At 48.7% G+C, this 12,705-nt stretch overlaps 1 protein-coding gene across 1 annotated transcript in view; it reads right to left on the reverse strand.

Annotated features, from left to right (window-relative positions):
• Positions 1-2,387: 2,387 nt before the first annotated feature.
• Positions 2,388-12,705, reverse strand: part of LOC146866940 (importin-9-like) — a 96,539-nt gene continuing 86,221 nt past the window's right edge. Inside the window, exons 3-4 of the mRNA XM_085618460.1 lie at positions 4,473-4,559; positions 2,388-2,583 (exon numbers count right to left, since the gene is read on the reverse strand). Of these exons, the coding sequence (XP_085474586.1) occupies positions 2,506-2,583; positions 4,473-4,559 (165 nt within the window). The 3' untranslated portion in view covers positions 2,388-2,505. The remainder of the gene's footprint in view (positions 2,584-4,472; positions 4,560-12,705) is intronic.

Genomic DNA, 12,705 nt, shown 5'->3' on the forward strand with positions numbered 1-12,705 from the left:
AGATCTCTAATAGAGATAGAGATATCTCTAATAGAGATAAAGATAGCTCTAATAGAGATAGAGATCTCTAATAGAGATAGAGATCTCTAATAGAAATAGAGATATCTCTAATAGAGATAGAGCTAGAGATAGCTCTAATAGAGATGTAGATCTCTAATAGAGATAGAGATCTCAAATAGAGATAGAGATAGAGACATCTCTAATAGAGATAGAGACATCTCTAATAGAGATATCTCTAATAGAGATAGAGATCTCTAATAGAGATAGAGATCTCTAATAGAGATAGAGATCTCTAATAGAAATAGAGATATCTCTAATAGAGATAGAGCTAGAGATAGCTCTAATAGAGATGTAGATCTCTAATAGAGATAGAGATCTCAAATAGAGATAGAGATAGAGACATCTCTAATAGAGATAGAGACATCTCTAATAGAGATATCTCTAATAGAGATAAAGATAGCTCTAATAGAGATAGAGATCTCTAATAGAGATAGAGATCTCTAATAGAAATAGAGATATCTCTAATAGAGATAGAGCTAGAGATAGCTCTAATAGAGATGTAGATCTCTAATAGAGATAGAGATCTCAAATAGAGATAGAGATAGAGACATCTCTAATAGAGATAGAGACATCTCTAATAGAGATATCTCTAATAGAGATAGAGATCTCTAATAGAGATAGAGATATCTCTAATAGAAATAGAGATATCTCTAATAGAGATAGAGAAGAGATATCTCGAATAGAGATAGAGATCTCAAATAGAGATAGAGATAGAGACATCTCTAATAGAGATAGAGACATCTCTAATAGAGATAGAGACATCTCTAATAGAGATAGAGACATCTCTAATAGAGATAGAGACATCTCTAATAGAGATAGAGACATCTCTAATAGAGATAAAGACATCTCTAATAGAGATAAAGACATCTCTAATAGAGATAGAGACATCTCTAATAGAGATAGAGACATCTCTAATAGAGATAGACATCTCTAATAGGGATAGAGACATCTCTAATAGAGATAGAGATATCTCTAATAGAGATAGAGATCTCTAATAGAGATAGAGATAGAGATATCTCTAATAGAGATAGAGATAGCTCTAATAGAGATAGAGATCTCTAATAGAGATAGAGATCTCTAATAGAGATAGAGATAGAGATATCTCTAATAGAGATAGGGACATCTCTAATAGAGATAGAGATAGAGACATCTCTAATAGAGACAGAGATATCTCTAATAGAGACAGATATCTCTAATAGAGACAGAGATATCTCTAATAGAGACAGATATCTCTAATAGAGATAGAGACATCTCTAATAGAGATAGAGAGACATCTCTAATAGAGATAGAGAGACATCTCTAATAGAGATAGAGAGACATCTCTAATAGAGATAGATCTATCTATATTTATCGAGATAGAGATAGAGATCTATCTATATTTATCGAGATAGAGATAGAGATAGATCTATCTATATTTATAGAGATAGATCTATCTATATTTAGCGAGATAGAGATAGATCTATCTATATTTTTTGAGATAGAGATCAAGATATCTCTAATAGAGATAGAGATATCTCTATTAGAGATATCTTCAATAGAGATAGAGATCTCTAATAGAGATAGAGATCTCTAATAGAGATAGAGATATCTCTAATAAAGATAGAGATATCTCTAATAGAGATAGAGATATCTCTAATAGAGATAGAGATATCAATAATAGAGAAAGAGATATCTCTAATAGAGATAGAGATATCTCTAATAGAGAGAGATAGAGATATCTCTAATAGAGATAGAGATAGAGACATCTCTAATAGATAGAGACATCTCTAATAGAGATAGAGATAGAGACATCTCTAATAGAGATAGAGACATCTCTAATAGAGATAGAGACATCTCTAATAGAGATAAAGACATCTCTAATAGAGATAAAGACATCTCTAATAGAGATAAAGACATCTCTAATAGAGATAGAGACATCTCTAATAGAGATAGAGACATCTCTAATAGAGATAGAGACATCTCTAATAGAGATAGACATCTCTAATAGGGATAGAGACATCTCTAATAGAGATAGAGACATCTCTAATAGAGATAGACATCTCTAATAGAGATAGAGACATCTCTAATAGAGATAGAGATAAAGACATCTCTAATAGAGATAGAGACATCTCTAATAGAGATAGAGATAGAGACATCTCTAATAGAGCTAGAGATATCTCTAATAGAGATAGAGAGAGTTTTTGCCAGTAAGTGCTTGCTTCCATTTACTGTGCCAGGGCTACAATATATGGCTGGCTCAATAAGGCCACCCCCCCCTCCCCTTTCATCCATTGCTTTATAGAAGCCTGTACAGCTAGGTCTTAGGCACTCATGGGACTCACCAGTCAAAACCCTCATGGCTCCATGCACTGCATTCAGATCTCCACTGACTAGCATCTCCATCAGCAAGTTGAAAAGCTGAGGCCAGGCCTCAGGCCAGTCCCAGTGCGCTATCGCAGATACCGCTTAGGCCACGCTGGAGCGCACCTTGCTGATTGACTCCCTCAGCCCGTTGGGAAGCAGCTGCCTGATGACCATTTTCGCCTGCAAGATCAAAAGCAGTACAGTTTGAGGCATACCTAAAAAAATAGGATGAACTAGGGCACATGGAATAAAGTAATCGCTGCAGGAAAAACTAATTTAAAAAAGCTACAAGAGACCTTTTCCTGCAGACACCGACCTGACAAGTGGCAAGCCGACCAGGACTGGGCCCTCCTGTTGGCCTACTCTGTGAATTTTTAAGTGCCTCCCCTGAGGTCCTGTGGGCCTTTAGAAGTGTACTTCTGTGGTGGACTGGGACTTAAAGGATTAGAGTAAGAGGGTAAAATGTTTGACCAGCATGACCTAATCACTTCAACGTGGTCAGTGTCAAACTGCGCCCATGTCCTGTTCTACTGCAACCATTGATTACTACTACCACTGTGTGGTATCTGGGTTACCCTAATAGGATTTTTGACAATTTGGTGCCATTCTGTTGATGACATTTTACTCTGTTTTTCCAATTCATTTTGGGATTTTCATTGATTTGCATTTCCACTGCAAATTATTACTTTAGTACTGAATAAATACACATTTTCTCAAACTGCTCTGCATCATAGCTACCTGGGGGTTGAGCTCAGGTAAATGTAGGGACTTTAAGGGATCACCCTTCCAAAGATTGTGATTATTGATCCCAAGTGGTGCCAACCCAGTCCTGGGCCCTTGGAAGTAGGTATAAACTGCTGCTCCAGCAAAAAAGCATGCATCGAAGATGTGTGCGGTTCGGAACCGGTGCATCTCCCTTGACGATGACGCATCCCCACTACTGCAAGGATTGACAGCAACGCATCACCACCACTGTGAGGTCCCACTGCAACGCAGCCCCAACTGCGCAGTGCATCGACCCTAGTTCTGACGCATCACCCGCCTTTATCCTAAGTATCACACTGCGTACTCTGGTCCTCATGGTGGACGCAAACATGGTACATTACAGCGGGTCAAGGCTGGTCCCTGTATCTGACCAGCAGTCCATCGTGGTTGGCCTGAACTTTTGGATTTGACTCAGTGTGGCGCAACCAGATAGCCCTTTTTCATGATTTATGTTTTTAATCACTGCAATTCAGTTTATTCTTTAAAAATTCATAACTGCGGTTATACTTACTGGACTTTTGTCCTTTTGGTCTTGTTTTGTTCTTTAAATTAAGCTATAGTTTTCTAACCAGGTGTGGTATCTTTTTGTGATGTGTTTCCACTGTTTGAATGGTTTCTCAAATACTTTACACTCTGTCTCTGAAGAGAAGCCTGACAGCTCTGTGCCAAGCTACCAGAGGGTGAGCACAGGTTAATTTAGGGTGTGTATCTGACTTAACCTGTTTAGGATTGTGGTACCTGCTTGGACAGGATGCATACCTCTGCCAAACAAAAACCCAATTTTTAACAGTAAACAGAACTGAGAATCTGTACACCTCATACCTTTATTAAGACCTACATAGTTTGTTACTGTGTCACTTACATTTAGATCATCCCCTGAGACACTCTTCGACTACAACACTTAAGGTCATACTCTACTCGCACAAACTTACAAATATGCTTGCAAACCCCGGGCTGTGATCATTCTCAGACAAGGCAGTAATTCCCTGCATGCAAGTAATAAAAAAACAGCATGATCACTGCAACTAATTATTTTTGGATGCTTTGTTGGTGGCAGAGAGTTTGGTTCAAGAAGCAGGATGCAGGGCACACAAGCAGTTTCACAATATACCATTTTGTCCACCCAGAGTTAGGAAAATAGGAGAACCAGAAATATACAATTACCTTTATCATAGGTCAGTCAAGGCACACAGGTTAGATACTCGTTATCAGAAAACCCTAACATTTAAGCTAGTGGGAAACCTTAAGATCTAACCTAGTACACCAAGAAGTGTGTAATGGTTAATGGCAATCCAAATACATACCCTTTCAGTGGTCTCCGGTGATCTAAATTTTTCCGACTGGGAGCACCAGTGAGTTTCCACATACTGTTTCAGAACAACCGATGCAAGCTGGAAAGACAATCATCAGATTTAAGCTTCAAACATGCAGTATTTCGTTTTTCTTTAATTTGGTAATGTAAAAGTTTGTTACATAGAGCCCTGAAAATTTACCACAGTCCTTAACGAGAAGGCAATGATACAAGCAGCTGAGAAATCCAACCAGCAATGGGCCCTCAAACGGATAAGTTCAGTTTACATTCATGACGATATGTAGTACCCACACCAGATACCAGGCAGAGGGAAAAGTGCATTGTTTATAAATACAGGAAAATAAACCATGTGTGTAAAGTCTAAAAACCTAAACGTTACAGGAATGGTTACTAACATCACACACATTTGTAGAAGCAGATTGCACATAAGCCCTCCTGCCCCCACACATCCTTCTCTCTGCCCCCCCCCCTTAACGGAGTTCCACAGATCCTATTGATTTCAGTAGTATGAACCACTTTAGGGTACCCCAAAATTTGCAATGGAAGACTTGCTTTAAAGCGCATGCCAGAATGCCACCTCAAAAACAGTGCATGCTATAAATGTGGAACTGGCAATACCCGGTCACTAGCAAACTCTCATATCCTTCGGCAAGGATGGTCCTATGCAAAACTATCAAAAATAAAATGTGGATTCCGCAGATCACGCACACTCTACTCAAATCCTCCAAGAATTAAGGATAAAGCATTAACCTCTGATCCCAGAAAAAGATTGTCTATCTAGACAGAATTGCACAGTGTGAAACTGGAGAATTTGGAATGATTCCCAGTTTCCCTGCTTGACCAAACTGCGTGATCATAGACAATTTATTTCACTAAGCCTCCATTTTGTTCCTTATCACATATGAGAGAACATTCAAATACAAGAACTCACAACGTATGCTGGAGAAAAACCTCTTTTGCTTGCTTTAATAGACTAGAATATTGCTCCATGTACAAAAAGAATTCAGCCCACGTATAGGGTACACATCCCCTCTAACTTGCACCTTAGTTCACTAAAAGCACCGTCATCCAAAAGGATCAGGAATGTTTGTTAATCCATGTTTAAAAACTCTTGCTTGGCTTCAAATACAAAACTTTATACAAAAATATTTGACTTAAACTTCACTACTGATGTCACTACAGTAATACTAGGCATCTTTGCTGCGGAGACTATTCCGCCCCTTAAACAAACCAGATCTTCTCTTGATCAGCCTTCTACTGATCTGTGAACTAAAATCATTCTATCAGTATGAAAATGCTTGACAAATAAAAGTGGAGTGCTCGTTAAAATAGCAGCAGCAAGACGGCGTCTGAGTAGAAGCCACCTTACCTCTCTCCCCCTTGGCGGTGTAAATATCCCGGCTGGTGGCTACGAGTATGCGCTGGAGCTGCAGTGAAGTCCACGACTGTCGCGGTGTTCTTCGGTGGATTTCTCCGACATTCCATCAAGTCTGACAGCGAGGACATGCCTGCGAGGCTCAAGGGAACTTCTGCGGGGGGTACTGGGAGGCCCTAACGCGGCTTCTGCTAACAGCGTTGGCAGGTTCCGTGCACGCCTACGGTGGTTGCCAGGAAACGAACACGCTATCGGCTGGAGCACTGCTAGACACAGAGCACGAGCCCAACACCAAGACCGTTGCAATGGCTGCTCAAGGAAGGGTAAAAGCAGCGAACGACCACTACTGCCGTACAGTTGCGGCGTGAGGGCTCTGATTTGAAAATCGATCTCAAAAAGGGGGAGCTACGGCTAAATAAACGCGACAAACAGGGAAAAATCGAACATCACAAAATTGAACTTCCAGGAAAAACAAATCTACGGCGAGCTAAACCACCTACTGATGTAGGGAAATCGCAACCATCCATCTTTTTTTTTTTTTTTTTTTTGAAACCGTTTATTGCAATCTCAAGAATATACAAGTATGGGCCTACAACCTTCCGGCCGGCCGCTAGAATGACAGGAGCATATGACATTCATACAAGAACACTGGGCGGTGCAGAGAAGCAAAATCAGGAGGTATCGGCGTCGGGGGCCACATCACTCTGACCCCACAATACGGTTTCATTTTATACACACAACACAAAAAAACACACTCGCAAGGCAACCCGCAATCGAAAGTAACAGCACGTGCTCCCCGAATCGGGGACCCCAGCTATCAACAGGAGTCTAAAGAGGGGAAAGGGAACAGATCGAGGACTGGGGGAACTCCGTGCTCGGGGCTATGGAAAGGAGTCAACTAAGGGGACGGGGCTGGTGAGGCCGCAGGCAGCAGTGGTGGCGCGCAGATACCCCCGCGGTAGGCGTTCCAGGGGCCCCATACTTTCACCCATGCCCCAGGCTTACCCCTCGCCACATACACCACATTTTCTCGGAACATGCACCAATCCATGTGTTCTTTCCAGGCCGACACCGCCGGGGGCCTCTGGGATCCCCACAGTTGAGCAATATCACGCTTAGCTATCATATATCCCAGAGTCACCCATCGCGTCTGCGGAACCGAGTAGTCAGTTGGTTCCCACACATTCAGCAGGCATCTCCTCGCTTCAGGCAGCAGCGCGACATGCGTAACCACTCGCAGGACCTCATGCACACCACGCCAGAATCGCTCCACCTTCGGGCATTCCCACAAAATATGCAAAAAAGTCGCCAAAGCACCACACCCACGCTTACACAACCCATCCTCAGCATAGCCCATACGCAGAAGCCTTGGCCCCGTCATGTAAACCCGATGGAGTATCTTAAGCTGGACAAAGCGAAGGCGAGCCGGTATGGCCACCTCCTTCGGAGAGGCCACCGCGGAAATCCAGTCTTCGTCGTCCAACTCCAGCCCGTCGGCAACCCAAGCCTCGCGGAGGCCAGTCAGCAAGCCCGAGCGATCATTAATCAATTTTTTGTAAATGAGGGAGATCGTGCTGTCCGGAACATGGCCATCCAGCACTCTATCCTCCAGGGGGGAAGACTCCGGGATGGAGGCGACGTCTGGGAAGACTGAGCCCAGCGCGTGACGGACCTGCAAGTACCGAAAGTATTCACTGCCCTGCAGCTGAAACTCCGTCTGCAGCGTCTCGAATGTTTTAAATCCCCCCCTCGTCCAGAGGTCCCCCACTTTACTGATGCCGATCGTGTCCCACTTCTCGAAGCCCTTCGAGGTCCACAGGGAGCCCAATCTCTCAGACGCGTACAACGGTGATGCCCGGGTCAAACGGTCCTTCCACCCCATAGCTGCGTTAGCCGCGTGCCATACTCGTACCATGACACGCGTAGGTCCCGTCAGGCGGGGTCCGGGCGCGCCAGAGTAGAGCGCTCGATTATAGTCGCCACCAGGCAGGAGCATCTTGTCCATTTCAAATGCCGGGTTTAAGGCGGGCCCGTAAAGGCCATGATTAATTGCAGCTAGCTGGGAGGCCCAGTAATACCGTTTAATATCCGGGAGGGCAATCCCCCCGTCGTACCATGGGAGCGTCAACTTCGCCAGGGCAATACGCGGCCTCCCGTCCCAGAACAGGCGGCGCTGTAGACTCTCCACCTCACGGAAGTAGCGCGCCGGGACTAAATCCATAGTATTCTGGAGAGCGTACAGGAAGCGTGGCAACGACATCATCTTAAACAATGCCGCCCGGCCGAGCGGCAAAAGCGGCAGGCGCCGCCAGCGCGCGACGTCCTCCTTCAAGCGCTGGAGGGGGGGAAGCAAATTCCGCTCGTAGCGGGCCTCCGGGTCCAGAGTAATGTAAACCCCCAGGTACCGAAACCCCTGCGAGGCAATCTGGATCGGACAGCCCCGCGGGAGGACGGGAGCCTCCCCGGAAAGCACATACACACATGATTTAGCCCAGTTGATGACAAGGCCTGAGTTGCGGCCGAATGAGCGCAAAACATCAACCAGGACAATCAGTGATTTACGCGGGGAGGCTAGGTACAATAGGATATCGTCAGCGTATAGGGACACGCGGTCCTCATACTCGGGGGTCCAACGGAGACCACGGATGGAAGGGTGCCACCGCAGCCACTCCGCCAGGGGTTCCAAGGCCAGCGCGAACAGGAGCGGCGACAAGGGACAGCCCTGTCGCGTGCCCCGTCCCAGCTCGAATGGGACCGATACTCTTCCGTTCACCACCACCTGTGCCAATGGGCCCGAATACAACAATTTGACCCAGCTGATGAACCCCGGGCCAAATCCAAACTTCGCCAGCATAGCCCAGATGTATGGCCACTCGAGCGTGTCAAACGCCATGGTGGCGTCTAAGGACGCCAATATGGCCGGCTCCCGCACAAACGGGACACGCGCGAGCACCCCGTGCAAGCGCCGCAGATTAAGGGCCGTGTTGCGATGGGGAATAAAGCCGGACTGGTCCTGGTGGACCAAATCGCCCACCAGGCCGACCAGCCGGTTGGCTAGCACCTTGGCGAGGATTTTGGGCTCCGCATTCAAGAGCGAGATAGGCCGGTAGGATGTAACCCGGTCTCGAGGTCTCCCTTCCTTGTGGATCACCACGATTGTAGCCAGACGTTGGTCCGGCGGGAGGGAGCCCAGCGAGTGGGCCGCCAGGAACATCGCACGGAGGTGGGGTGCCAGTACATCCGGTCGCAGCTTATACAACTCAATAGGGATGCCGTTCGGGCCCATGGCCTTGCCGGATGCGACCGAGCGTATGGCGAGGATAATTTCGTCGGAGGTAGGAGCGGCATCTAACGACACCCTGTCCTCCACCGAAAGGGAAGGCAGCGCGATATCCCTAAGCAGGGCATGGGAGTCCTCCTCCGAGCAGGGAGAAACCGGGGAATACACCTCGCGGAAATAATCCGCGAAACAAGAGACAATGTCTTCTGGTTCGGTGACACGCACACCATCCATCCTCTCAATCAGCGGGACCACACGACTCGCTCTCTCCTTTTTATCCAACCATGCAAGCAGTTTACCAGCCTTATCACCCACATCATACAGTCGCCCCTGTTGCTCTCTATAGAGGCCCCTGGCCGCCTCCGTGACGAGGGCCCTGTAGGCCGCCTGCTTAAGTTGTAGGACATGTAGTGCAGCGTCCGTCACCCCACCCTCTAGATCACCCTCCAATTCAGCGATTTCGGCCTCCACCCGGGTCACCTCCTCCTGCTCGCGCCTCCGGGCATGGGAAATAAAGGAGAGGGCCTCCCCTCTAAGAACTGTTTTGAAGGCTTCCCACAGGGAGATAGCCGAAGGGACAGACCCCACATTCTCATCGAAATACCGCTGCAAGGATTTAATCAAATCAGCGCGAATAGTGGGGTCGCGCAGATACCAGGCATTGATTGGAGCTACCCTGCCCTCCCCCCTCGGGAAGACATCAACGTGCAACAGGAGCGGGGAGTGATCTGAAATACCCCGCGCCAAATGGCGCACCTCTCCTACCCTCCCAACATAGGCCGCAGGGACAAGGACATAATCAAGCCGTGAGAGGCTACCATGGGCACCCGAGTGGAAAGTGTACTGCAGCTGCATGGGATGTTTTAAGCGCCAGCAGTCCACCAATCCCAGTGTATCCAAGAAGCCGGACAGCCACGCCTGCGCCCGGGGGAGGTCCCTAGGGGGGTGACGATCCACGGTCCCAGAAACCACCGCATTGAAGTCCCCCCCAACCACCAGAAGCCCCCCCGGAAGGTCAAGAAGGAGGCGCCCTAAGTCTGCAAAAGTCGTAGACTGTAACCCCGGTGCGACATACACTGATACAAAGACAACTACTTTACCCTCCATTCTCCCCACTAAGACAGTGTAGCGTCCCCTCTCATCATGGCGCACCTCGTCTATTTCCAACGGGAGCGAGTTCTTCACCATGATGCCCACCCCCCCGTGAGCCCGACGTGAAGCCCGAGTGGGCCACCAAGCGATAGCCACGTCGATTCATGGCACAAAAGGAATTACCAATAAGATGTGTCTCCTGCAGAAAGACCACATCTGGTGAAAGTCGTTTCAAATACTGCAGGACCACACCTCGCTTAATCCTATCCCCCAGTCCGTTAACGTTCCAGGACAATAAAGTCAGGTCCCTACCCCCATCACATACAGAAGCCATCATTCGTCCCCCGGAGAGCACCTTAAAAACACCAATACAATAAAGGGTTTGCCTTGCGGTAAAAACGAACAACACCCCACCCCAACCCACCCATCCCAACAGAACTCCCCCCTCCCTGCACCCCTGCATGAGCCCAAACAGCCCCCCCAAAGTGCAGTGTGCCTGTCGCCCCATGAATGATTAAACTAACTAGTCCCCCAGAGGAGGAGGGAGAGCCCCCAAGAGACCCCGTACCACCTCCACAGGAGGGAGACTTAACGAACAGTCAAAAATGACGACAATGTTATCCAGAGCGAGGCCTACTATTAATCCCTCATTCCTGATCCGGCGAGCCCTCCCCTCCAACCGCGCCCCCCCCACCCCCCCGGCCCCGGTCCCCGGGCAAGGAGTCCAACCAGTCCCCGGCCGCCTCGGGACGATCAAAAAAGTGCGTGCGGCCATCCACCTCCACCCGCAACTTAGCTGGAAAAAGCATTGCATACTTGAGGTTCAAGTCCCGTAGACGACGTTTGACTCCGAGAAAGCTCAGTCTCTGCTTCTGGACCGCTGGGGTGAAATCAGGATAGAAGTTTACGTCCATATTGTCAAGTCTGACCGGTCCTTGTTGCCTAGAAGTCTGAAGGATAGCGTCTCTGTCCCGAAAGTTGAAAATCCGGGCAATGATAGGCCTCGGAGGGGCTCCGGCCTTAGGTCTTCCTCCGGGAACCCTGTGGGCACGTTCCACCGCAAAGAATTTACTCAGCCCCCGGGGCTGGAGATGGGTGAGAATCAGGTCCTCCACAAACAGGTCCGCCGCCGCCTCCTCACGTCCCTCCGGCACCCCGACAATGCGGACATTGTTCCTCCGGGCCCGACCCTCGGAATCCTCCAGTCGACGATCCATCAGGGCGCTCGCCTGGCCAAGCCGGCGCACCTCCTTTTGGAGGGCCGCCACGTCCGCTGTAAGGCCCGAGGTGGTGTGGGCCAAAGAATCGACCCGGTCATTAGTCTTGGATAAATCAGCCCTCACCAGGCCAACATCCACGTGGACCGAGTCAATCTTTTGCGCCAGTGTTTCAAAGCGCTGGTCCACTGAGGCCTTCATCTCGGCGATAGCGCCCATGACATCTCGCAGGGTCAGATCCGCGGGCAGCGCAGGAGCATCAGTCGGGTCCTCAGGAGACCTACGCGGCACCTCGGGAGATCCCTTCTGGAGGGTGTAACGGTCCATGCTGTTGGACTGATGGGCTGCGCCACGGCGGGTCGACTTCACCTTTGCCCGGTCGCCATCTTGTTTTGAGGACATGGTTTCAGTCCCCAAATCGTGCCAATCACCTCGGAAAGGGCCGACAAACCAGTTCACGGGCTCCGGGGGGGGGGCAGCCACAGGTCCGCAGGACGGATCACAGCCGGCGGGCCAGCAGGGCACCCCAACGAGGCCACACCACCACACACCGCCCCGCAACCCAACCTCGCCTACACAGCAAGGAGGGTGCAAAAGCGAAAGTGAAAGTGCGGGGTACGCGAGTCGCCCAGCCCTGCCCGCCGCTGTTGATCACTTTGTCTCCGGATCGCCCCGTAACTCCAATCCAGGGGGCCGGCGTGGAGAAGGCCGCAAACCTCAATCGGTGCTCCCGCCGGTGTCCGAGGTCCAATTTGGAAGCGGAAAACGGGTGACACCTCAGCTCGGGCTCACCGACACAGTCCCCTCATCTAGGACAGGATATTTCCAGGATTTATGTAGGAGGTCACGGAGGTCCTCGGGAGCCTCGCACCTACGCGGCCATCTTGGTTGCGCGCTAGGCTCCTCCTCCAACCATCCATCTTAAACATCTTCTCACCCAAAGCTTTGGGTGGGGAATGGGTCACCCAAATTGAGATGCAAAAGGATTCCAGCATTAACAATGGCAATGAGGATATGGACAGGGCTTGAAGCGACCATATATCAGAAACTGACCAAGCAATAACATCTGCAGTGCAAACACCCACTGGACAAAGTAAAAGGTCAGACGTCCCGGACGGGGGAAACATGACTCCCTGGCAGGAAAATTGTGAGAACACCATCATAGAGGCACATGTACATGCCGTACATATTAGTCCGAGGGAAGACGTCTTAGTGGAGGGCACTCGACCCCGGATGATGGATGCGGGTATGTCTGGCATAA

Source organism: Triturus cristatus, chromosome 1_2 (assembly GCF_964204655.1).
Source record: "Triturus cristatus chromosome 1_2, aTriCri1.1, whole genome shotgun sequence".
NCBI classification, from domain to species: domain Eukaryota; kingdom Metazoa; phylum Chordata; class Amphibia; order Caudata; family Salamandridae; genus Triturus; species Triturus cristatus.